We start from the raw sequence: 22,764 nt of genomic DNA on the forward strand, positions 1-22,764 counted from the left end.
TTTCCGAGCAGGTGACGCATACATGTCTGGACATCACTGATCGGACACCGTCCAAAAAAAATTGTTTTGTGAGATGTCTTAAACATGAGTAAGCTTTTTGTCCAAATTGTTGTTGATCAAATATATGCACGTTTTTTTAAAAAAAAACAAACAAAAAAAAAACATTGTAAGGGCTCATTACAATTAAATGTAGACATTTTGTGAAAAATCAAAATGAAAAATGAAATAGCCTAGTAAAGCACCGTTACATATAGGTATTTTGATAACAATATATGGCCAGACAAATGCAATTATATTACAAGCGTTTTCAGTTAGTGATGATTTTCAAATAAACTTTATTACTCGAAATAAATTTAATGTCATCTTGTCATGTTATCTTTTCCGAGAGTTCAGTCACCATTTATTAACTTTTTGAAGCAAAATAAATAAATAAATAAATAAAATAAATAAATACTAGGCTACACAAGTGGGTTCAGTTCATTTGAACATTGTTTTAATTCTGATTCATTAGTTTAAAATGGTGATTAAGTGAGAATAAAAACTATTTTATTTGCATAGGCTTACTTAAGCGCCTGAAGGATGTGAAAAGAAAATCGTTATCTCAATTAAACAAGAAGCACCAAATTGGCACGTTTTTGATTGGACAACACACGTTGGGGATCAGCAGTAAAGCGTTTAAGGGGTGTGGTTTGGACCGATTCGACGGGTGTGCCCTTCCTTAGTTTTATATAAAAAGTGGGACAAAATCCTGTTTCCGCCAACATCTTTTTCTGAAGACAATCTAACTTGAGAAAAAGAAGACGCAGCAATGAGTCTCTCTGATAAGGACAAGTCTATTGTGAAGGCATTATGGGCTAAGATCGGCTCCAAATCCGATGAGATCGGCGCTGAAGCCCTCGGCAGGTAATACTGAATTACTGTCTTCCTATACAGGTCTATGTAGCAACTTGTAAAATAACTTTGCAAAATAATATAAAGAAGTTAATGTTTTGATTTATTCGAGTACCTTAAAGTATAACCTTGCTAATGTTTAGATAACCGAAATGATCAATGTCAATATTTCCTGTCAGAATGCTGACCGTCTACCCTCAGACCAAGACCTATTTCGCTCACTGGGCTGACCTGAGCCCTGGGTCTGCTCCTGTGAAGAAGCATGGCAAGGTTATCATGGGTGCAGTCGGCGATGCCATTTCAAAAATAGACGACCTTGTGGGAGGTCTGGCCGCCCTGAGCGAACTTCATGCTTTCAAGCTGCGTGTTGACCCGGCCAACTTCAAGGTACACCTTTGACAAAACATACCAGCTGTAATTTAAGACTTCCCATCATGGACCTGGTATAGTCATGGTAATGTGTTTCTGTGTATTCCTTTTCTAGATCCTCGCACACAATGTCATCGTGGTCATCGGCATGCTCTTTCCTGGAGACTTCACCCCAGAGGTTCATGTGGCATTTGACAAGTTTTTTCAGAACTTGGCCCTGGCTCTCGCTGAGAGGTACCGCTAAACTTCCAGTGGGCATTCATACCTGACACTGTGCGGCACCCCTAACCAACTCAAGTGTGATGTCTGAATAAAATTTCTCAATAAAAGGCACAGAATTAAACGAGTCATGTCTTATTTTTTATCTATTTGAATCAATCATAAATGTTTCCAAAACCATTTGTCATGATAAACTGAAAGCCTTACATTGAATTCTTACTGAGATATCCTAAAATGATACCCTAAATGAATATATAATTTTTTACCAACATTTCTTTTTATTCGAAATGACTCAAAATGAACTTACTTTTACATAAACCCTGAACTCTCGGTTGATATGCCTTTTACTGGCACTTATCGGTTCCAAAACGGAACTTGACTTGCTCTAGATCTGGCAGAATGTGTCACTCAGAAGAAGCGCCATACTTATTTAAGTGCAATTTTTTTGTGCATATATGGCCACCTGATTGGTTGTGCAATCATTTTAATCTTACTATTTAATATTTAATTTAAGTTATTTTTTTGTTGTGGAAAATATTGTTTATTTGATAAAGCCATTTTGCTTCCACATTTGTTGTGTCTATTTGCGAATAAACTCACCAAAGCTGCATTTATATGCTCAAAGTACAAGTAATGGGCTTTTAAAATAACCATCAAGTGTATGAACTTGAGTCAACACGGTTCATGATTAGTCCACAAATCGATATTCAATTATCAAACCACTGTAAAATCATTGGTTTCCGTAATATTTGCTGTGTCCAGGAGTCTTAGCAAATAGTCAGAAAATTTTGAAATATTATTTTTGACGGGTTTCTTTAAGAAGGTTTTGCATCACAAATATGAAAAAACTCTTGCTTTCAAAAGACAATTTAAAATGCTTAGAAAGGTGCACTTTTATAAATGAATTATTTTGCCTCTATTCTTTTGCCTTTAATTAACTAAAAGTTTCGATATACGGTATATCTGTAATTTAACTACAATCATAGTACAATATTTAGTACAATTTTGCAGTACTTTTTACACCACAGTTTTAAACAAAGCATTAACTAAAATTGATGAATTATAAAAATAAAACTAATTCAAAGAAATTCTATAACAGGCCTATTATGTAGAATAGACCGAGGATGAATTTAATCTATTAAAAATGAGCTACAGCCATGAAATCACTGTTATACATGAACACCATTCTCCTGAGGTCAAAGCAGAAGTTGTCTGTGCACAAATATTAAGAATTTACAAGAAAAAAACAAGAGGGATTAAGAACTAAAATATTACAAATAGCGCCTAAATCAACTTGTTCTTGCTCATTATGATATATAAAGCTTTTTGTCATAGAAATATCGAAATTTCATTAAATTATCAGAGCTGAACAGAGAAGGTTAACAGTTTCTATAGCCTACTTGACCCACAAAGATTGAACAAAGCAGGACAGTGTATATGGCTGCATTTGCCACAATTGTAAAAGTGTTTTAAAGTTATAGCTACTTAGTCTATGCTTTGTGTGTGTGTGTGTGTGTGTGTGTGTGTACTGTTTTTGTGTGTACTATTTTTTAACATGGATATAGTTCATTTATTAACCACTATAAATTTCTTTCAGTAAAATGGTTCAACAATACTGAAGCAACAATACTTCAAATTATTTTACACAGTTCAGGGATTAAAAAAAAAAAAAAGGTTGGGTTAATAAATTTCTAACAAGACAAAGGCGACAACAAATTAGCAATTGCCTTTTCCTGTTTTCAAAAGAAATATGCCCACTGGGGCTCGAGAGATATTTTATTTCTGCGTTATCACGATTTATCACACAATTCAGACAGTGAACACCCTTTTCTCTCTTGAAAGTATCAAAGATGTTTTTGAGCATGCAGAGAAAATACGTATTAAATTGCTCATTATTGTAAAAATAAATATTTTAAATATATGGCTCGCAGAATTTTCATGAATGTCTGTAATAGCTTACATTAAGCGAAGTATTTCTGTTGAAATTTTATTTGTTAATTAGGCTAACTAAATTTATGTTGCGGAACACGAGAATAGTTGGCGCAGGCTGTGGGCTTAGGCTAGTTGTTTATTTTAACACTAGGAGGAGCAAGCCGCTTGATTAGTTTTCGTCTCATAACTAATATAATAATAACAATTCTGTAGCAATAATTACAACAACAACAAAAAAAACATCCTCAGTCTAGTATAATGAGGTACTGTGCAGTATTGGAGTCCCACGAGACCTTTGAGTGTTGAGTTTGTATGTTCTCTCCATGTTGATGTTGGTTTCCTCTGGGTTTCTCCCACAATCCAGAGACATACAGGACAGGCGAACTGGAGACTGTAAGTGAGTGTGAAGATGAATGTGTGTGATGGACTGGCTGTCTGTCCAGGGGGTTTTCCTGCCAATTACCCAGGAAAGGCTCCAGCCTCATGATCCTACATAGGACAAGCGCTAGGATGGATGGAATAAATGGATGGATGGAATAAATAGATGGATGTTCAGTAGTGTGAGGGTTCTAGTCCTCCCTCTCTGCCACTCCCCCAATGTGTCTTCCTGATCCATGTTTCCAAATCAAATCATTCCAAAGCCATCCACTTATCAAAAGATAAGCAAAAAGAAAGAAACAAAGAAAGAAACAAAGAAAGAAGAAGAAGAAGACTAAAAATAGGACATTTGGCTTGGCTTTCATAAATATTCTGCTAAGGTTTTATATTTCAATATAATTCCTGCAGAAATGGACAGTTTGCCATCGTTCTGATTTGAATGTGCTTTTATCAGTTTTGAAAGCAGTGTGTTAGCATCTGAAAAATGTGCTGAAAACGTACAGTGTTTTGCAGGTTGTGGAGAATGAATGACTAAAGTGTTTGTGGATTTTGAAAAATGTGGTCATTGCATGCATTTTGTCTGAAAGCAATGAAAAATGAAATTTCACAGTTTGGTCCAAATAAACTTCTGTATAGCTGAATGTGTGAACAGTTTTGAAAATGTGGTTACAGTATTGGTAAATGCTTGTTAGCAATTGAAACAACAACAACAACAAACAAAAAAAACCTGTAAATGCAAGTACTTCTGTACTTTTACTTAAGGAAAAATCTTTTTTCCAACTTTCATTTGGAATGGTGAGTATTTGACCAGCAGTATCTGTACTTTCACTCAAGTAATAGAGTTGTGTACTTTGTCCACCTCTGGTTGTACCAGTTTCTTTCCTGTATTGCCTGCATCTGTGATACAAAGCTTCAACGCCTCGCATCTTTGTGAACGATACATCAAGTCTGTAGTGTATTGGGATAGTGTGTGTGTGCGCGTGTGACCAATGAGGACATACATTTGTATAATGACAAGGGTATGACATAGGTATTACAAGGAGAATGTGACTTTTCAGGACATTACCCCATGTCCCCACTTTTCAAAACGCTTATAAATCACACAGAATGGAGTGTATTAAAAATCTGAAATAGCACAAAGTTTCCTGTAAGGTGTAGGTGTAGGGCAATAGCACATACAGTTTGTACAGTATAAAAATCGTGTGGAATCGCTAAACTTTTTACAGACACAACAAAGCCCTCTAGCGTATTGAACAACACTGAGTTCATTTCTCTCGCGCCATTGGACACATAATTGCCCCTAGTGGGCACACGCTAAATAGCCAAAAAGGTCTAGTATAATAAAACTATCATAAAGGCCTACGTGTATTAGGCTAACATAAGCCTAACAGTGACATTGATAAAGGTTACAAGTGTAGACTTTATAATAATACAAATGTAAGCGTCTATTTAGCCTATATAATAAAATATATTTTATTTTCATATTCCAATATATCCATTAGAGCCCAAATTCAGAATGTTAATCAAATAAAAATGGAATTGAAACAGAGAGAGACTTTTAAAACTTTTAATTAGACAACTATATTAAAACATTCTTGGTTTGTTACATTGTATCTTTTATTTTTATAGTTTCTTACTTTTATTCTGATCCCCTTTCTTTATAATATAGTCATGTTAGGATGCTATTTAAACTGTATTTTTAAAATTGAAAATTTCATTAGCTATGAAAAATACCAATTATTATTAATGAAAAATCCTAACCTAACCCTAACCCTAATCCTGCAGACTCCCTCACCACAAGAGCTGTTTTCACACTCTGCCTCACATCAAAATAGTATATATTATCTGTGAGTCTGTGATCAAAACAAAACTGAGACAGAGCTGCACTTTCGATAACGATGCACAAAATGCATTGATATTCGGACAATATTCTATCAAAAAATAAAGTTCATATACCTCACATTTAAAACTCTGCATGTCAAACAGTGAAAAACTGCCCTTCCTGTTAGGAGAACACAGGGACAATATTGTGTCTGCCTGCCACAATATAAGAGACTATGATCCGCGCTGACTTGATGTTTTCCCTCATATGTCGCTAAACTGTATAAATCATATTACTTCATTCTGTTATTCTGTTAATATTTTACACGACATTTTATTTCTATTTTTATCTTTTATTTCATTTTATTTCATTTTGCCCCACTTTTTCTTTGTAAACATTAAGTAGCCTACTTGCACTGTCATCATACTTTACATTGCACACATTTTGTACGCAACCTAGCTGCCATTCCTTTGGCAATACAAATGTGCAGTTTTTGTCAAGCCGGTAAAGCACACTTAAATTGATAGACATAGGCGCCCCCTGCCGGTTAAAGTGGTGGACTGGTTTAAATTTGTTAGGCCTATTAGTCAAATTAAGACATGTGGACGGCAGGGGTCGCTAAAAGACGTCGCTTTGTGGAGCAAGACGTGTCTAGACGTGTTGTAGCCTATTACACATTACCTCGCCTGCCTAGAATACAATTTGAATATAATTTACAGCAAAATTGTCTTTATTTGCAGATTTGGTACTGTAAAAAGTTATACGCACCTTGCACAATGTATAGGCTACTTTTTTACAATACCCTATAGGCTGCTAAGTTAACAATTGTCGCCTCTTTTAATTACATTACGGAATTTTCGTTAGGCCTAAATTATTCAGATTCTATTTTGATTAAGGAATCTGAAATATCAAATACAGTCATGTGTTCGATGTGGTAAATATGTCGCAGCTTGCAACTCTCACGGGGGAGAAAAGCAATTTTCCTAAATGAGAAAAAGGGTTTCTCTTGTCAGATATTAAATCAAATCTCTCTGTTTAGAATTCCCTATGTATAAAAATATTCTATCATTTGTATTATATTATTTATGTCTATATGCAATCGATATCATCCGATTACAACAATTGTACAATAAAAACGTTTCCATATTAAAATAAGTTATGAGCAGAATTCATAGTCTCATTAGGCTTATTGTTGTTTCCATATTTTTAACCTCAGCAAAATATTGTTAGAATTAACTGCTTAGGTTTAGTCTTTGCAGAAGATAAAAGTAGACTAAGATATGCATCTTTTGGGTGGTATTGGTTGACCTAGGTTGATCCAACCCACAAACATGTCACCCAGTTGCCTGCCAAGGGGTGGAGTGATGAAGCGCATTTAAAAGCACCGCGAAGAAACTCTTTCTTCACAGCACTCTTTAGCTTCTGTTTAAGGCACTTTGTCTGAACATCTAAAGTCGGAAACATGGTTGAGTGGACAGAATTTGAGAGGGCCACCATCCAGGACATCTTCACCAATATGAACTACGACGTCGTTGGTCAGCAATCTCTGGCAAGGTATTGAGTCCTGGCAATTACACTAACTTAGAGATGACAACTAGTTCTAAGTTCTAATAGTTCTAATAATGCTCTAATAAAATTCTTTCTCCTTGTTCTGGTTTGTAGATGTCTTATCGTTTACCCCTGGACCCAGCGGTACTTTGGCAAGTTTGGAAACCTGTACAATGCCGCTGCCATCATGGGAAACCCCATGGTTGCTGCTCACGGTAAAGTCGTGCTGCGAGGCCTGGAAAAAGCCGCGAAGAACATGGACAACATCAAAGCCACCTATGCTGATCTGAGTGTGCTGCACTCCGAGAAGCTCCACGTAGATCCTGACAACTTCAGGGTAAATTGACACCTAGATTACAAAAGAATATTTATTACTGAGCCTTGTTCTGACTTCAGTGTTCATGCATCCCTTCTGTCCATGACACTATCCTTGTGTCCTCTCACAGCTTTTGGGTGACTGCTTGACCGTCGTTGTTGCTGCACAACTGGGCGCTGCATTCACCCCTGAGGCCCAGGCCGCTTTTCAGAAGTTCCTCGCCGTCGCGATCTCCTCCCTTCGAAGACAGTACCACTAGAAACAAAACCTGCTTTGACTGTTACACAGAGGATCATCTGATGCTTAAACAAAAAATGTGTTCTTCTGAGCTCAAGCAAATAAATTTATTATTATTCAATATGCAGTGTACTGTGTGTGTGTGTGTTTGTGTGTTACATTCGCATGAATTCACAAATTATGTATCTGCAGCCAGTTTTGATTTCCCTGCTGAAAAAACCAATAGAACCCTGCCCAAAACACAATAGAAAATGTAATGGTTTTAATGGTTATAATGGGAATTGCATTGGTTTTAATGGAAGCTATAATGGTGTCTACTGGTATGTGATGGATTCTATTGGTGGGATGTTAAATCCTATTGGAATAATGGAAAAAGCTCATTTTACTGGAAAAAGCTAATTTATAATGGTAATTTAGTTTATAATGGTATTTTAATGGAAACCATTAGAATTTCTGTGATGGTTTATATTGGGCTTCTATTGTTTTTTTTTTTAGCAGGGTTGAAAACAGAACAAGCCTTTGGTATAACCTAACTGATCATCTTTTATTAAAATAGGCACCAAGTTCGTGCAAATAAGCACCAAGTTCGTTCGTCTGATTAGCCTACCTCTTTTATTAATAGACTATCAATATAACTTTAATAAAGACAGCTTCAGGCCTCTTTCAAGTTTTATTCAAATGAATTTGATTTAATAATTTAATAATTGACCTATCGGTAAGCCCCTCGAACGCAGATGAGCCAATGGCAGTGGAGTATCAGTTGCACTGGGAGCAGAACTCAGACATCTTTAGGTTTCAGCGCCATAGAGAAACATAGAAGATCCGAAGCTCGCATCGTTTTTATGGGGTTTATGCTTCAAAAATGGAAAAACATGTGCCTGGGAACCCCAGGCTGGGGTCATTGTAACACTGATTCCAGGTATCCTGAGAGGATAGGCAATATAATTAATTTTATTACATTTCCTAAACCCAAACAAAAACCGATCAAAATGCACCCCCAATCCCAATTAAGACAAAAACGTTCATTTTCTGGTTGTCCTACTCTCATTAAGTTACAATTTTCATCTGCTCAAGCAGAACATTAATGTCATCTTGTGCTTCAGCAAGGCTAGCTAAGGTTAAAGTTAAAGGTGCTGTATGTAGGATTTTGACTCCACTAAAGCATAAAAATACCATGTTTGCAGATATTTAAGAAACATGCTAAATTAACATAGGCTACTTGTTTATCTGAAAAAACGCTACAGTCAGTTATTCTCCTTTGAAAATGTGCATTCCGGCCCGGAATGTCTGTGATTGTTATGATTTGTGAAACCCGCCAATTGCCAGTTTACCCAATTGTATTTCTGCACCCCGGGTTGCCAGTTGTTCATTCATCGTCACGTGCGCTCCTTCCTGTTGGTGTCCTTAATCTGGCAACCTGTGTGTCAAGTCTGAGGAGGAGGGGCCGGGTGAAAAAAAACCGTCTCCAATATTTTGAATTTGCACTGTCTGCAATACCTAGTTCAATCCTACATACAGCACCTTTAAAGTCCATGCTAACATACAAACCTGTAGCGAACTGTTCTCGGGTCTTGTACAGCGTGGGTCAAAAACACACAAACGAATGTCTACATTTCACTGTCTCTTCATATTAAACTGGTTAAATGTCAATTAATATAATCTTACATGAACAGTGTTGATCTGGGATTTTTTCATCTGCAATCGTGACGACCGTTAACATGAGACTTCTCCCGCTTGCATTGATCTGTAAACCATCGCTTCCAAATGAATACCCACAACAATATTATTTTTAAATATTTTATATATCCCTCCATGGCATATTTAAGTCCCACTTGAATAGTGATTCTGTATCCAAAATTTATCAAAAAGATATAAGGATAAGGTTTTCACACTGACAGCTCTCATTGTAAGAAAAGTTAGCAACTCTGTCGCTCGTGCACCTGAGACCCGTAATGAGGATTGAGTGGTGAGCTCGTGCAGGGGCGTGGTTAGTAAGTGCCATCATACGTCACAGGGGTATGCAACGTCCAATAGGAAAATTCAACTGCAGTAGCCACCGTTCAACCTGAAGAGGGCAGCACTTTTTTACACCATATATTGTCGAATTAAAACACTTTATAACCAAATGTCAAAACATTTAGTCGAATCAATGCACAGCACTAATGAAGACACAGTCTTACAGATCATTAATTCAAAAAAGTTGTTTTAGGGTTTAGTAACCCTTTAAAGAATAGTCCGTTACTTTAACAATGGGTGCTATGATGGTAGGAGTGTTGATTCACAATCAAAGCAGTCACTTTAAGTCTTTGATTATCTTAAATAAATAAGTAAATAAGTAAATAACGAATAAAGAATAACGAATTAATAAATTAGCCAAATAAATGCAGAAATCAAAAAAGACATTTCTCAATAAAAAAAAAAAAACTAATTTACACTAATTAATAATTAGTGTATAATGCTAAAGTGTTTTACTTGTTCTTTGGTGCATTGAGTTTTTTAGTAATTATAATTATATAATTAGTATTAGTAATTATATGTATTAGGCTATATGTATATAATATATGTGATTATTAGTATAATATATGCTAATTCATATTTAACCCCCTTATCAACGTAAATAAAATAATGAATAAAAAAACTGTATAGCACGTTTTTTATAGAATTTTTTTTTTTTTTTAGATTTACCCAGTGAGAAACGCCTCATTTGCTAGATTTAAAAAGTTCATTGAAGCCAAATAGAGAAAATTAAATTTAGTCACTATAATTTATTCAATTAAAAGTAAAAGTATCTCAAACATTTGAGCGGAAGTAAATTTTTCCACATTTGTTTGTGCTTAGAGGAATTAGTTTATTTATAGCCTATTTAAATTTGCACGTGTAAAAAGTACGCAACATTATTTTTATTTTTTTTGACAAAAAAAGTAACTAGCCTATATATATTTTTAATGAGTGGGTTTGATTATGATCAGTGAAATATGCTCTTTATACGTCGAAGGACTTCAATTACAACAGTTGTAAAACCCTCCAAAAGCTTTACACCTCTGCCTCCACTTATGCTTAGGTTGAGAAATTATTTAGCAATACGCTTGTTTATTTAAAGGTTTTTAAAATGTATTTATTTGCTTGTTTGTTTGTGTGGTTGGTAATTTATGTTTGATTTGTGTCAACACAAGATAAAACATCATTACTTCCATGTTCATTGGCTGCTAGTTCTGTAGAATTAATGAAATAGTTGCAAATATTTGTATTCTGATGTGAGACTCTCATCATTCGCATAGTTATCTTCACCTTAAGGTGTTTTTAAAACACTGACATGTGTATGACAAATAAAAATGCACCAAAGATGTTTAGTTAATGTTTTTTATAATCATTTATTGCATCATAAGACAGAATGTTTATACAGGCATTCATCTGGTCTGACGCAGTCCGACTTCTTCACAATAACATGCGTTTATCTGTACTTCTCGGCCAGAGCCAGAGCCAGAGCACTGAGGAACTTGTCCATAGCAACATGGGCCTCTGGGGTGAAATCATTGGGGAACATAGCAGCCAGAACCACGAGGATGTTGTGGGACAGAATCTATGAAAAACACAGGAAACAAATTAGGTTACCGTGACTTTACGAGAGTACGAGAGAATCGGAATTGACTAAAGATGAATTCGTTGCACATACCTTGAAATTGGCGGGGTCAACACGCAGCTGGAAAGCATGAAGCTCGCTGAGGTTCAGGAGCCCAGAGGTAAGGTCATCGATTTTGCTGACAGCCTCAGCAACGCCGCCCATCACGGTCTTCCCGTGCTTCCTCACTGGGGCAGAGCCGGGGCTCAGGTCTTTCCAGTGAGAGAAATAGGTTTTGGTCTGGGGGTAGACCACCAACATCCTAGACAGACACAGTGCATTGAATGGCAGATCTATGCTCGAAGAAAACATTATGACTAGCTTAGATTAATAACCTTACCTAGAAAGAGCATCATTACCAATGTCATCAGCCTTTCCTGAGACCTTGGACCAAAGGTCTCTGACGGCAGCTTTGTCTTTGGCAGAGAGACTCATCGTGGAAGGATGACTTTTCAGCAAACTTCTGTATTCTGCTGGTAAGAGGACTGGCGGTTTTATACTGTCAGCAGGAAGACACACCCAAGACCCTCCTCTTACCCCCAACGATGACTTATCAGACTATGGAAGAGTGCCAAAATGTTCCAGTTTTTCTCAAGACATACTCTGTCTTTTTTCAGCAATTCCTTAAACCGTTAAAAACAGCTCATCGTACAAACGTAAAAACAAATCTAACATTCACTGAGTCGGTAAGTGAGTAACTCGCTCATTTTTATTAATAGCCTACTCATTAATGAACTTCATACTCAGTTAATAATAATTGTGGAGTCAATTGCAGCTGTGGCCTCCATCAGAACTGTCCCTCGGTTCCAGCTCTACACTACATTTTTTAATTGCACGTTGTGTGGAAAGTTGTAGTTTCGCAGTAAAACAAACAAAACAAAAAAAGCAAAAAGTTTATAGGAGTTATTCATTCGATTCATTCATGGTTAATGATTACATTAATTAATTTCAAATGAATGTCTTTAATGTAAAACTATTATTGAACTCTTTATCAGGTGTTCAGTTATTTAGGCTACTGATGATCTGTAGGCTATTTAACTCGTAGGTGTTTAGTAGCAAATTAGTTTGTTTATGATAAAGAACGGGAATAAACAGAGCTGAATTGAATTAATTTTTGTTCAATAATATCTTTAAAGATATACTTCAAACATTTGAAATTTGTTGGTAATGCTACTTTAAAGCACTAAGGATGAGTGTTTCAACTGTACTGGGTACTGGAACAAAAGTACTTGTCTTTATGAAATAACTGTAATGTATGAACTATTTATAGGTATTATTGTTCATAATTTGTTTAAAAAAAAAATTTAAACACTTACTTGTGGATAATTATGGAACGCACAGTTCAACAAAACTAAATTCAATGTTCAGAATTCCCTATTCATAAAATGTTCTATCACATGTATTTGTTATGTATGTGCTATATCATCCGATTTAAACAATTAGTCCTTAACAAATTAAACACTTTAAAATGAGTTAAAAATAGAATCCAGTATAGACTCATGGGCTTATTGTGGTTTCTATTTTATTATTATTATTTTATTATTTTATTTATTTATTTATTTTAATCGAGGCATATTGTTGTTTAATCTCTGTGGATATTAGAAGAGAAAAGTAGGCTATGATATGCATCTTTTGGGTGGACGTGGTTGTCCAACCCACAAACATGTCACCCAATAGCCTGCCAAGGGGTGGAGTGATGAAGCGCATTTAAAAGCACCGCGAAGAAACTCTTTCTTCACAGCACTCTTTAGCTTCTGTTTAAGGCACTTTGTCTGAACATCTAAAGTCGGAAACATGGTTGAGTGGACAGAATTTGAGAGGGCCACCATCCAGGACATCTTCACCAATATGAACTACGACGTCGTTGGTCCGCAATCTCTGGCAAGGTATTGAGTCCTGGCAATTACACTAACTTAGAGATGACAACTAGTTATTTACTGTGCTCTAATAAAATGCTCTTTCTCCTCGTTCTGGTTTGTAGATGTCTTATCGTTTACCCCTGGACCCAGCGGTACTTTGGCAAGTTTGGAGTCCTGTACAATGCCGCTGCCATCATGGGAAACCCCATGATTGCTGCTCACGGTAAAGTCGTGCTGCGAGGCCTGGAAGAAGCCGCGAAGAACATGGACAACATCAAAGCCACCTATGCTGATCTGAGTGTGCTGCACTCCGAGAAGCTCCACGTAGATCCTGACAACTTCAGGGTAAATTGACACCTAGATTACAAAAGAATATTTATTACTAAGCCTTGTTCTGACTTCAGTGTTCATGCATCCCTTCTGTCCATGACACTATCCTTGTGTCCTCTCACAGCTTTTGGGTGACTGCTTGACCGTCGTTGTTGCTGCACAACTGGGCGCTGCATTCACCCCTGAGGCCCAGGCCGCTTTTCAGAAGTTCCTCGCCGTCGCGATCTCCTCCCTTCAAAGACAGTACCACTAGAAACAAAACCTGCTTTGACTGTTACACAGAGGATCATCTGATGCTTAAAAATATGTTCTTCTGAGTTTAAGCAAATAAATGTTTCATAATTCAATATGCAGTGTATCCTTGTTTTTATATTCGCATGAATTCACAGCTCATTCATATATTCTCATACATGCTATGAAAGATTGTGCTATTTCCAAATAAAATATTTTATAATTACACATAGTATGTTGAAAGAAAGATGGCCTTTCTGGGAGGTAACAGATGTAACAGAGTTGGACAGCAGTTTTTAGACAAAACAGATACAAATATTATCACAAATTCAGAATTGTTTGTTCAATAGGCTAACTGTTTATATAACTAATGGTTTCATGTTTGATGTTGTAGACTAATCTTGTACGCGACTGACAAACATAATAAATAACATAATATTAATGTTATTTAAGGGATAGTCCGTCATTTTAACAATATGGTGTTAAATTGGAAAAAGTGTTGATTCATAATCAAAGGTAACGTCAAGCCTTTTAAAACAATAAACAAAGGGTAAACAAAAATAGATAAACAAAGCGAAATAATAAATTAATAAATAAACAAAACCAAACAGCAAACAGGGCCTAAGTAAATAATACATTTATTGGTGTAAAATAACAGAATACATCAAAGAACACGTTTGAGACATCTGACATCCTTAGAAACATGTGGTAGGCTATAATTTACACAGTGACGTTGAAAAACAACTTACGCTTTTAAAATAGTTTTACTGAACGAGAAACACCTCATTTATAAGATTTCAAAACTTCATAATTGAAGCCAAATGGAGCAATTAAATGTTGTCAATTAAAAGTCAAAGTAGCCTATCAACCATGAGTGGAAGTAAAAGTTCCACAATTTTCTCAATGCCTTGTCTAAGATAGCTATTAAACTAAAACCAATGAAACCTCTTACAGAAATGTTGAAATATATAGTAAATTAATTTGAGTATAGGCTATTGCTAAGTGAATATCAAATTCAGCAACAGCTGATTTTTTTATATTCGATGTAAATACTAATAGTTCTTATGGTCGACTATGTTCACATTCGGAATAAAATCAAATTAATTTTCAGTTATGGTTATTATAGTTATAATTAATATAATTAAAATTAAAACTTTATTAGATTAAAGATGTCCATATATGTGACTAATAATATTTTGCATTGAGATTGATTTCATTGTCTTTTTTTTTTTTTGTCGGTGTGTGTGTGTGTGTGTGTGTGCCAAGTCTGTGTACCGTTTTTGTGACAAATGAGGACGTAAATTTGTATAATGACAAAGGTATGACATAGGTATTACAAGGAGAAGGTGACTTTTCAGGAGTGTATTGAAAATCTGAAATAGCACAAAGTTTCCTGTAAGGTGTAGGGTTGGTGTAGGGCAATAGCACATACAGTTTGTACAGTATAGGCCTATAAAAACCATTACGCCTATGGGATGTCCACACTTTTCACAAAAACAAACGTGTGTGTGTGTGTGTGTTTTTCTACCTGTTTTTTCTATTCAGGTGGGGACTTAAACCTGAATACACACAGACTCATGGGGACTCGTGTCATGGTGGGGACCTAAATTGAAGTCCACGGGCAAACAAGCTAATAAATCACACAGAATGAAATTTTTGAAAATCTAAAAATGCAGAAAGTTTCCTGTAAGGGGTAGGTTTAGGTGTAGGGTTGGTGTAGGGCAAAAGAATATACGGTCTGTACAGTAGAAAAAGCATTACGCCTATGGAGAGTCCCCACAAGGATAGCAAACCAGACGTGTGTGTGTGTGTGTGTGTGTTTAAATAAATGGATAGACAGCCTATGTTAGGCAACGCGCACGCAGCTTTTAGACAGCGGGCTACTTTATTGTCTTCTTTAAACTTCATTTCAAACACTTTATATGGTCTCAATTTAATGACAAAGTGTCGACGGTTTAGTATTGAAACGTGATAGCACATCCATGATTCGCGCAAGTTCGAATCTTTCCACTTATAGGCGGATCTCCTTCGCTCTTGCACAGAATTGCACTGTAAAAAGTGATAAGTTGACTTAACTTTAAAAAAATGAGGAAACCCGTTGCCTTAAAATTTTTAAGTAGCCTAAATGATAATTAAAAAAATAAGTTAATTGAATTGTCAAGTTCTCTTAACTTTTTTTTTTTTTTTTTTTTAATTATTATGTACTTAACAATTTTAAGGCAACGGGTTTCCTCAATTTTTTAAAGTTAAGTCAACTTTCACTTTTTACAGTGTGGTCGCGCGCTCTCGACATACTCTTTTGACTCTGCTCTTGCAAATTATTATAGCATTATGTTTCTTTATTTAAAGGTTAAAGTTTGTTGATTGTGATGTTTTTTTATGTCTGATTTTTTTCATTTATTTATTTACTTTTTGGTACGTCGGACTTTAGACTTTTAATTTAAAACTGCTACAATGATTGTCAACACTAGATAAAACAACATTATGTTCATTGGCTGGTAGTTCCATATAATGAATAAAACAGTTGCAATATTTTGTCTCACCATTTGCAATAGTTAGATCTATCTTCACCACGTTATGACAACAGATGTGTTTTTAAAACACTGATAGGTCTATGAAAGAAAAAAATGCACCAAAGATGTTTAGTTAATGTTTTTTATAATCATTTATTGCATCATAAGACAGAATGTTTATACAGGCATTCATCTGGTCTGACGCAGTCCGACTTCATCACAATAACATGCATACTGTCTATCTGTACTTCTCGGCCAGAGCCAGAGCCAGAGCACTGAGGAACTTGTCCATAGCAACATGGGCCTCTGGGGTGAAATCGTCGGGGAACATAGCAGCCAGAACCACGAGGATGTTGTGGGACAGAATCTATGAAAAACACAGGAAACAAATTAGGTTACCGTGACTTTACGAGAGTACGAGAGAATCGGAATTGACTAAAGATGAATTCGTTGCACGTACCTTGAAATTGGCGGGGTCAACACGCAGCTGGAAAGCATGAAGCTCGCTGAGGTTCAGGAGCCCAGAGGTAAGGTCATCGATTTTGCTGACAGCCTCAGCAACGCCGCCCATCACGGTCTTCCCGTGCTTCCTCACTGGGGCAGAGCCGGGGCTCAGGTCTTTCCAGTGAGAGAAATAGGTTTTGGTCTGGGGGTAGACCACCAACATCCTAGACAGACACAGTGCATTGAATGGCAGATCTATGCTCGAAGAAAACATTATGACTAGCTTAGATTAATAACCTTACCTAGAAAGAGCATCATTACCAATGTCATCAGCCTTTCCTGAGACCTTGGACCAAAGGTCTCTGACGGCAGCTTTGTCTTTGGCAGAGAGACTCATCGTGGAAGGATGACTTTTCAGCAAACTTCTGTATTCTGCTGGTAAGAGGACTGGCGGTTTTATACTGTCAGCAGGAAGACACACCCAAGACCCTCCTCTTACCCCCAACGATGACTTATCAGACTATGGAAGAGTGCCAAAATGTTCCAATTTTTCTCAAGACATACTCTGTCCTTTTTATCCACATTATTATTATTATTATTATTATATTAATTGGCAGTTAATTAAATTGAAATTAATTAATGTAATAACCCCCATCGATAATTCGAATGAATAACATACGGCAATGCTCATGAACGTTTTGTTTTTTGTCTTGTTTGTTGGGGTTAATGCGAGATTACAACTTTTCACACAAGGAGCCATTAAAAATATGTGTACAATTGGAACCGAGGGACAGTTGAAACACACCAAATAACTTGCGGGGACATTAACCGACCCATGATTTTTGCTCCTCGCTTGCATGTTCTCTTTCATTCGGGAAAATTCTGGATGTAGGCCTAGCCTACGATTCTCTAAACAAATATCGATCAAAGTCTATTTTTAGGGATACGATTTTTACTTTACCACCTCTCTAACATGGAATAACTTCTTGACCCTTTATGAGTAGCCTATATACAACCCAATCTCATGAAAGTGAGTATCAGTAGCACGAGTTTATGTTTCGATTTGGCTTACTGTTTATACGCAGAAATTGACTTTGGCGTGCTCATGATGCGCAATGGGTATGATTAGGGTTGTGGGGTAAATGCTTAAGCGAAAACTGCGTATCATATGCAGCCAACAAATGGCGTATTATATGTACGCGAAAACTGCGTATCATATGCACGCCTAAGTCAATTTTTGACATCAACACCACGATTTTCTGTTTTTCTTTGGCTTACTATTTATACGCATTTTTCATGAGACCGGGCTCAATTAGTTGACTGAGAAGTATGTGAGTCCCTTACTGACTCTGGTGTTTAACGGTTTATAGCCTTACCATGTAAAACTACTGTTCAACGTTTTAGAGATGAACTTTTCCTATTGAAATATTAATCAATTGTTCAGTTATTTACTGATGAAATGTGGAATAATTAACAGATGGTCTGCTATTGAGTAGCAAATTATTAAATTGTATATGATAAAGATAAAGATATGATAAAGATAAAGGTAATAAAATGAAGTGTTGAAATGAAGTCATTTTTGTCTAATGATATACCTTTAAAGACACTTTAGCATTTCATTCATTTGCAAGCTACTTTAAAGCATATGCCTACTTGTTTTAACTGAATAGGGTACTCTTTCCGCTGTACAACTGTATCAAAAGTAGGCTACTTCTTGTCTTTATGAACTAACTGTAGAAAATATGAACTATTTATAGATATTATTGTTCAATATTTGTTCAGTTAATAGACCACTGAAAGAAACACCATGAAGAAATTACATGTTTTTACTTAATATTTTTTGTGTGGTATGCAGAACACATTGGAAGATAATTTTGGAACGCACAGTTCAACAATACTAAAACTAATTTCTATGTTCAGAATTCACTATTTATAAAAGTATTATATCATCTGTATTTCTTAAAATGTATGTTTCTCATATGCAATCTATATAATCCAATTAGTATAGCTATTGTTCTTTAAAATGCTGACACGTTCAAATAAGTTAAAAACAAAAACCCATGTAGACTCTATAGTAGTTAACATTTTTTCAAAAATACCGTTAGAATTAACTGTTTATGTTTAGTTTTTGTGGATATTAGAAGAGAAAAGTAGGCTATGATATGCATCTTTTGGGTGGACGTGGTTGTCCAACCCACAAACATGTCACCCAATAGCCTGCCAAGGGGTGGAGTGATGAAGCGCATTTAAAAGCACCGCGAAGAAACTCTTTCTTCACAGCACTCTTTAGCTTCTGTTTAAGGCACTTTGTCTGAACATCTAAAGTCGGAAACATGGTTGAGTGGACAGAATTTGAGAGGGCCACCATCCAGGACATCTTCACCAATATGAACTACGACGTCGTTGGTCCGCAATCTCTGGCAAGGTATTGAGTCCTGGCAATTACACTAACTTAGAGATGACAACTAGTTCTTTACTGTGCTCTAATAAAATGCTCTTTCTCCTCGTTCTGGTTTGTAGATGTCTTATCGTTTACCCCTGGACCCAGCGGTACTTTGGCAAGTTTGGAGTCCTGTACAATGCCGCTGCCATCATGGGAAACCCCATGATTGCTGCTCACGGTAAAGTCGTGCTGCGAGGCCTGGAAAAAGCCGCGAAGAACATGGACAACATCAAAGCCACCTATGCTGATCTGAGTGTGCTGCACTCCGAGAAGCTCCACGTAGATCCTGACAACTTCAGGGTAAGTTGACACCTAGATTACAAAAGAATATTTATTACTGAGCCTTGTTCTGACTTCAGTGTTCATGCATCCCTTCTGTCCATGACACTATCCTTGTGTCCTCCCACAGCTTTTGGGTGACTGTTTGACCGTCGTTGTTGCTGCACAACTGGGCGCTGCATTCACCCCTGAGGCCCAGGCCGCTTTTCAGAAGTTCCTCGCCGTCGCGATCTCCTCCCTTCAAAGACAGTACCACTAGAAACAAAACCTGCTTTGACTGTTACACAGAGGATCATCTGATGCTTAAAAATATGTTCTTCTGAGTTTAAGCAAATAAATGTTTCATAATTCAATATGCAGTGTATCCTTGTTTTTATATTCGCATGAATTCACAGCTCATTCATATATTCTCATACATGCTATGAAAGATTGTGCTATTTCCAAATAAAATATTTTATAATTACACATAGTATGTTGAAAGAAAGATGGCCTTTCTGGGAGGTAACAGATGCAACAGAGTTGGACAGCAGTTTTTAGACAAAACAGATACAAATATTATCACAAATTCAGAATTGTTTGTTCAATAGGCTAACTGTTTACATAACTAATGGTTTCATGTTTGATGTTGTAGACTAATCTTGTACGCGACTGACAAACATAATAAATAACATAATATTAATATTATTTAAGGGATAGTCCGTCATTTTAACAATATGGTGTTAAATTGGAAAAAGTGTTGATTCATAATCAAAGGTAACGTCAAGCCTTTTAAAACAATAAACAAAGGGTAAACAAAAATAGATAAACAAAGCGAAATAATAAATTAATAAACAAAACCAAACAACAAACAGGGCCTAAGTAAATATTTATTGGTGTAAAATAACAGAATACATCAAAGAACACTTTTGAGACATCTGACATCCTTAGAAACATGTGGTAGGCTATAATTTACACAGTGACGTTGAAAAACAACTTAAGCTTTTAAAATAGTTTTACTTTACTTTAGATTTACTTTAGATTGATTTCATTCTTTTTTTTTCTTTTTTTTTAAAAATAAACGGATAGATAAACGTTAGGCAACGCTCACGCATCTTTCAGAAGTTCTTTAAACTTCATTTCAAACACTTTATATGTTCTTAATTTAATAACAATGTGTCGACAGCTTATTATTGAAACGTGATAGCACATCCACGATTCGCACAAGCTCGAATCTTTCCACTCATAGGCGGATCTCCTTCGCTCTTGCACAGAATTGGACGCACTCTCGACATGCTCTCTTGACTCTGCTCTCGCAGCATTGCTTGTACTCGGTCAACTTTGTCCTTGCATCACTGAAGACCAGAAGGACTATTTTTATTTTATTTGTTTATTTTTATTTATGTATTTAGTTATCTTTTTTTTTATAATTCAGGGGCAGAATATTCACACAAAAATGGAAGCAAGCTGATTTTAGTCAACCAATTCTCTACTTATTTTATTATAAAAAAAAATATATATATGTAAAGTTATTTAAGTGCTTATAGTAAATCGGCGTTTATTAAACTATTTTATTTAGTGCATTTGTATTTTGTTGTTCTTGTAGGCTAGTTCTACAATAAAAGCATATCGACATGTAAAACTGTTTCGTCTTTTGTGTCGTCGCTTTTTTGTGGAGGTGGTGGTGGTTGAGGTGGGAGAACTGTCTATTCTCGCCTAGGGCACCAAATAAGCCCAAACCACTACTGATTAGTGAAATATGCACTTTGCACTTTGTACGTTGAAGGACTTAAATCGCAACAATTATAAAACCCTCCAAAATATAGTAGACTAATGGAGTTCAAATACTCAAGTGGTTTACACCTCTGTCTTCACTTAGGCCTATGCTTAAGGTTGATAAATTATTGTAGCATTATGTTTCTTTATTTAAAGGTTAAAGTATGTTGATCGTGATTTTTTTATGTTTGATTTTTTCATTTATTTATTGGTACGTCGGACTTTAGACTTTTAATGTAGGCTAAAACTGCTACAATGATTGTCAACACTAGATAAAACAACACAACCCATTCTCACACCCAACTCGTCACATATTGAAGCTTGGTCAGGATCACTTGGCGTCGCTTTTTGACGCTGAAGGTACCCCTTAGCGTCATTTTTCGACGTGCAGGGTCCTCCGTTGCTTTAAATAGGAAACCCTTAGCGTCAATATGCCGACGCCATACTGGGAATTTTATCGTCATAATTAAATTATATATCGGGTAATAACATTGCCATTATTGCATATATGTTGGGGTGTGATTTTTCAATGTAAACAGCCACAACAGTTTTATTTATATTACATTATTTACACATTATGAGCACATAACCCAACCCCTGTCCCTAAACCTACCATTTGTCAATAAAACACAAGATATAACAGGCAGATACAACTACCGTCATAATTTATTAAAAAAATATGAATATCCCAAGTCTTCCGAGGCAAAACATTTGATTTGTGAGAGGAATAGACGCGATCGCCGTCTCCGTCCGCAGTTAAGCTCATCCCGTATGTTGCAGTCTGTGCGCGAATTCAAAAAATGCCGCCAGAAGAAGCCTTGGTTGTGAAATGCTATTGGCTCTTGTGTGTCTCGTGACCGATTGCGTTATGCTGTTCTGACAGGCTATTGGCTCTTTTGTGTCTCGTGACCAATTGCGTCATGCTACGGGACGGGAGTATTTTTTGAATGAGATGTGAGCGCGTTAACAGAGCGGGATCATTTTCAGCGATTAAAACCTTATGTTTTGCTCTCTTCTTCTCATAAAGACTTCGTATGGCTTCAGAAGACCTGGAATGCAGCACGACTTGTTTGTAATGCTTTTATACTGCTTGTTTATGGGCAGTTTTTGCAATAAATACCGGTGACTGCACGTACATTTGCCTGTTATGTGTTTTATGTTGTTCAGAAGTGGGTAGGTTTAGGGTCGGGGTGGGTTAGGTGCTCCAATAAAAGTATAAATCTATATAAAATTATTTATATTTTTTACAAATGCATGCAAACCATTAAACTACGACAAACAACTGAAAACAACGGAGGAGAACGTATTGTCATTTTCCATAAGCGTCTTGACCTGACGCATAAAGCAAACAATTGAAAGCAATGGAGATCCTATTTTGTCATAAACTGACGCCAAGGGCACTTTTGGCGTCTTCATAGTGACGCGAAAGGCGTTTGACCATGCTTCAGTTTTTGACGCCTTGGGAGTGAGAATGGGTTGAACAACATTATGTTCATTGGCTGGTAGTTCCATATAATGAATAAAACATTTGCAATATTTAGTCTCACCATTTGCAATAGTTAGGCCTATCTTCACCACATTA

General features: G+C 36.2%; 6 protein-coding genes across 6 annotated transcripts; 4 read left to right on the forward strand and 2 right to left on the reverse strand.

Moving 5' to 3' along the window:
• The first annotated feature begins 743 nt into the window (after positions 1-743).
• si:ch211-5k11.8 (Hemoglobin subunit alpha-like) lies at positions 744-1,606 on the forward strand. The gene is made up of 3 exons (XM_058770048.1): positions 744-903; positions 1,071-1,278; positions 1,376-1,606. The coding sequence occupies exons 1-3, from the start codon at positions 809-811 to the stop codon at positions 1,502-1,504; spliced, it is 432 nt and encodes a 143-aa protein (XP_058626031.1). The 5' UTR covers positions 744-808; the 3' UTR covers positions 1,505-1,606.
• Positions 1,607-6,940: 5,334 nt separating this feature from the next.
• On the forward strand, positions 6,941-7,832 carry hbbe1.1 (hemoglobin beta embryonic-1.1). The gene is made up of 3 exons (XM_058769933.1): positions 6,941-7,165; positions 7,274-7,496; positions 7,606-7,832. The coding sequence occupies exons 1-3, from the start codon at positions 7,074-7,076 to the stop codon at positions 7,732-7,734; spliced, it is 444 nt and encodes a 147-aa protein (XP_058625916.1). The 5' UTR covers positions 6,941-7,073; the 3' UTR covers positions 7,735-7,832.
• A 3,331-nt stretch (positions 7,833-11,163) lies between these two features.
• On the reverse strand, positions 11,164-11,857 carry hbae1.1 (hemoglobin, alpha embryonic 1.1). Its single transcript, XM_058769986.1, has 3 exons — positions 11,672-11,857; positions 11,386-11,593; positions 11,164-11,292 (listed from the first exon to the last, which is right to left on the reverse strand). The coding sequence occupies exons 1-3, from the start codon at positions 11,764-11,766 to the stop codon at positions 11,164-11,166; spliced, it is 432 nt and encodes a 143-aa protein (XP_058625969.1). The 5' UTR covers positions 11,767-11,857.
• Positions 11,858-13,033: 1,176 nt separating this feature from the next.
• Positions 13,034-13,867, forward strand: LOC131536811 (hemoglobin subunit beta-2-like). Its single transcript, XM_058769936.1, has 3 exons — positions 13,034-13,217; positions 13,313-13,535; positions 13,645-13,867. The coding sequence occupies exons 1-3, from the start codon at positions 13,126-13,128 to the stop codon at positions 13,771-13,773; spliced, it is 444 nt and encodes a 147-aa protein (XP_058625919.1). The 5' UTR covers positions 13,034-13,125; the 3' UTR covers positions 13,774-13,867.
• A 2,552-nt stretch (positions 13,868-16,419) lies between these two features.
• LOC131536838 (hemoglobin embryonic subunit alpha-like) lies at positions 16,420-17,170 on the reverse strand. The gene is made up of 3 exons (XM_058769985.1): positions 17,011-17,170; positions 16,725-16,932; positions 16,420-16,631 (listed from the first exon to the last, which is right to left on the reverse strand). The coding sequence occupies exons 1-3, from the start codon at positions 17,103-17,105 to the stop codon at positions 16,503-16,505; spliced, it is 432 nt and encodes a 143-aa protein (XP_058625968.1). The 5' UTR covers positions 17,106-17,170; the 3' UTR covers positions 16,420-16,502.
• A 1,779-nt stretch (positions 17,171-18,949) lies between these two features.
• LOC131536810 (hemoglobin subunit beta-2-like) lies at positions 18,950-19,715 on the forward strand. Its single transcript, XM_058769935.1, has 3 exons — positions 18,950-19,133; positions 19,229-19,451; positions 19,561-19,715. The coding sequence occupies exons 1-3, from the start codon at positions 19,042-19,044 to the stop codon at positions 19,687-19,689; spliced, it is 444 nt and encodes a 147-aa protein (XP_058625918.1). The 5' UTR covers positions 18,950-19,041; the 3' UTR covers positions 19,690-19,715.
• Positions 19,716-22,764: the final 3,049 nt, after the last annotated feature.

Source organism: Onychostoma macrolepis, chromosome 03, assembly GCF_012432095.1.
Source record: "Onychostoma macrolepis isolate SWU-2019 chromosome 03, ASM1243209v1, whole genome shotgun sequence".
Taxonomy (NCBI): domain Eukaryota; kingdom Metazoa; phylum Chordata; class Actinopteri; order Cypriniformes; family Cyprinidae; genus Onychostoma; species Onychostoma macrolepis.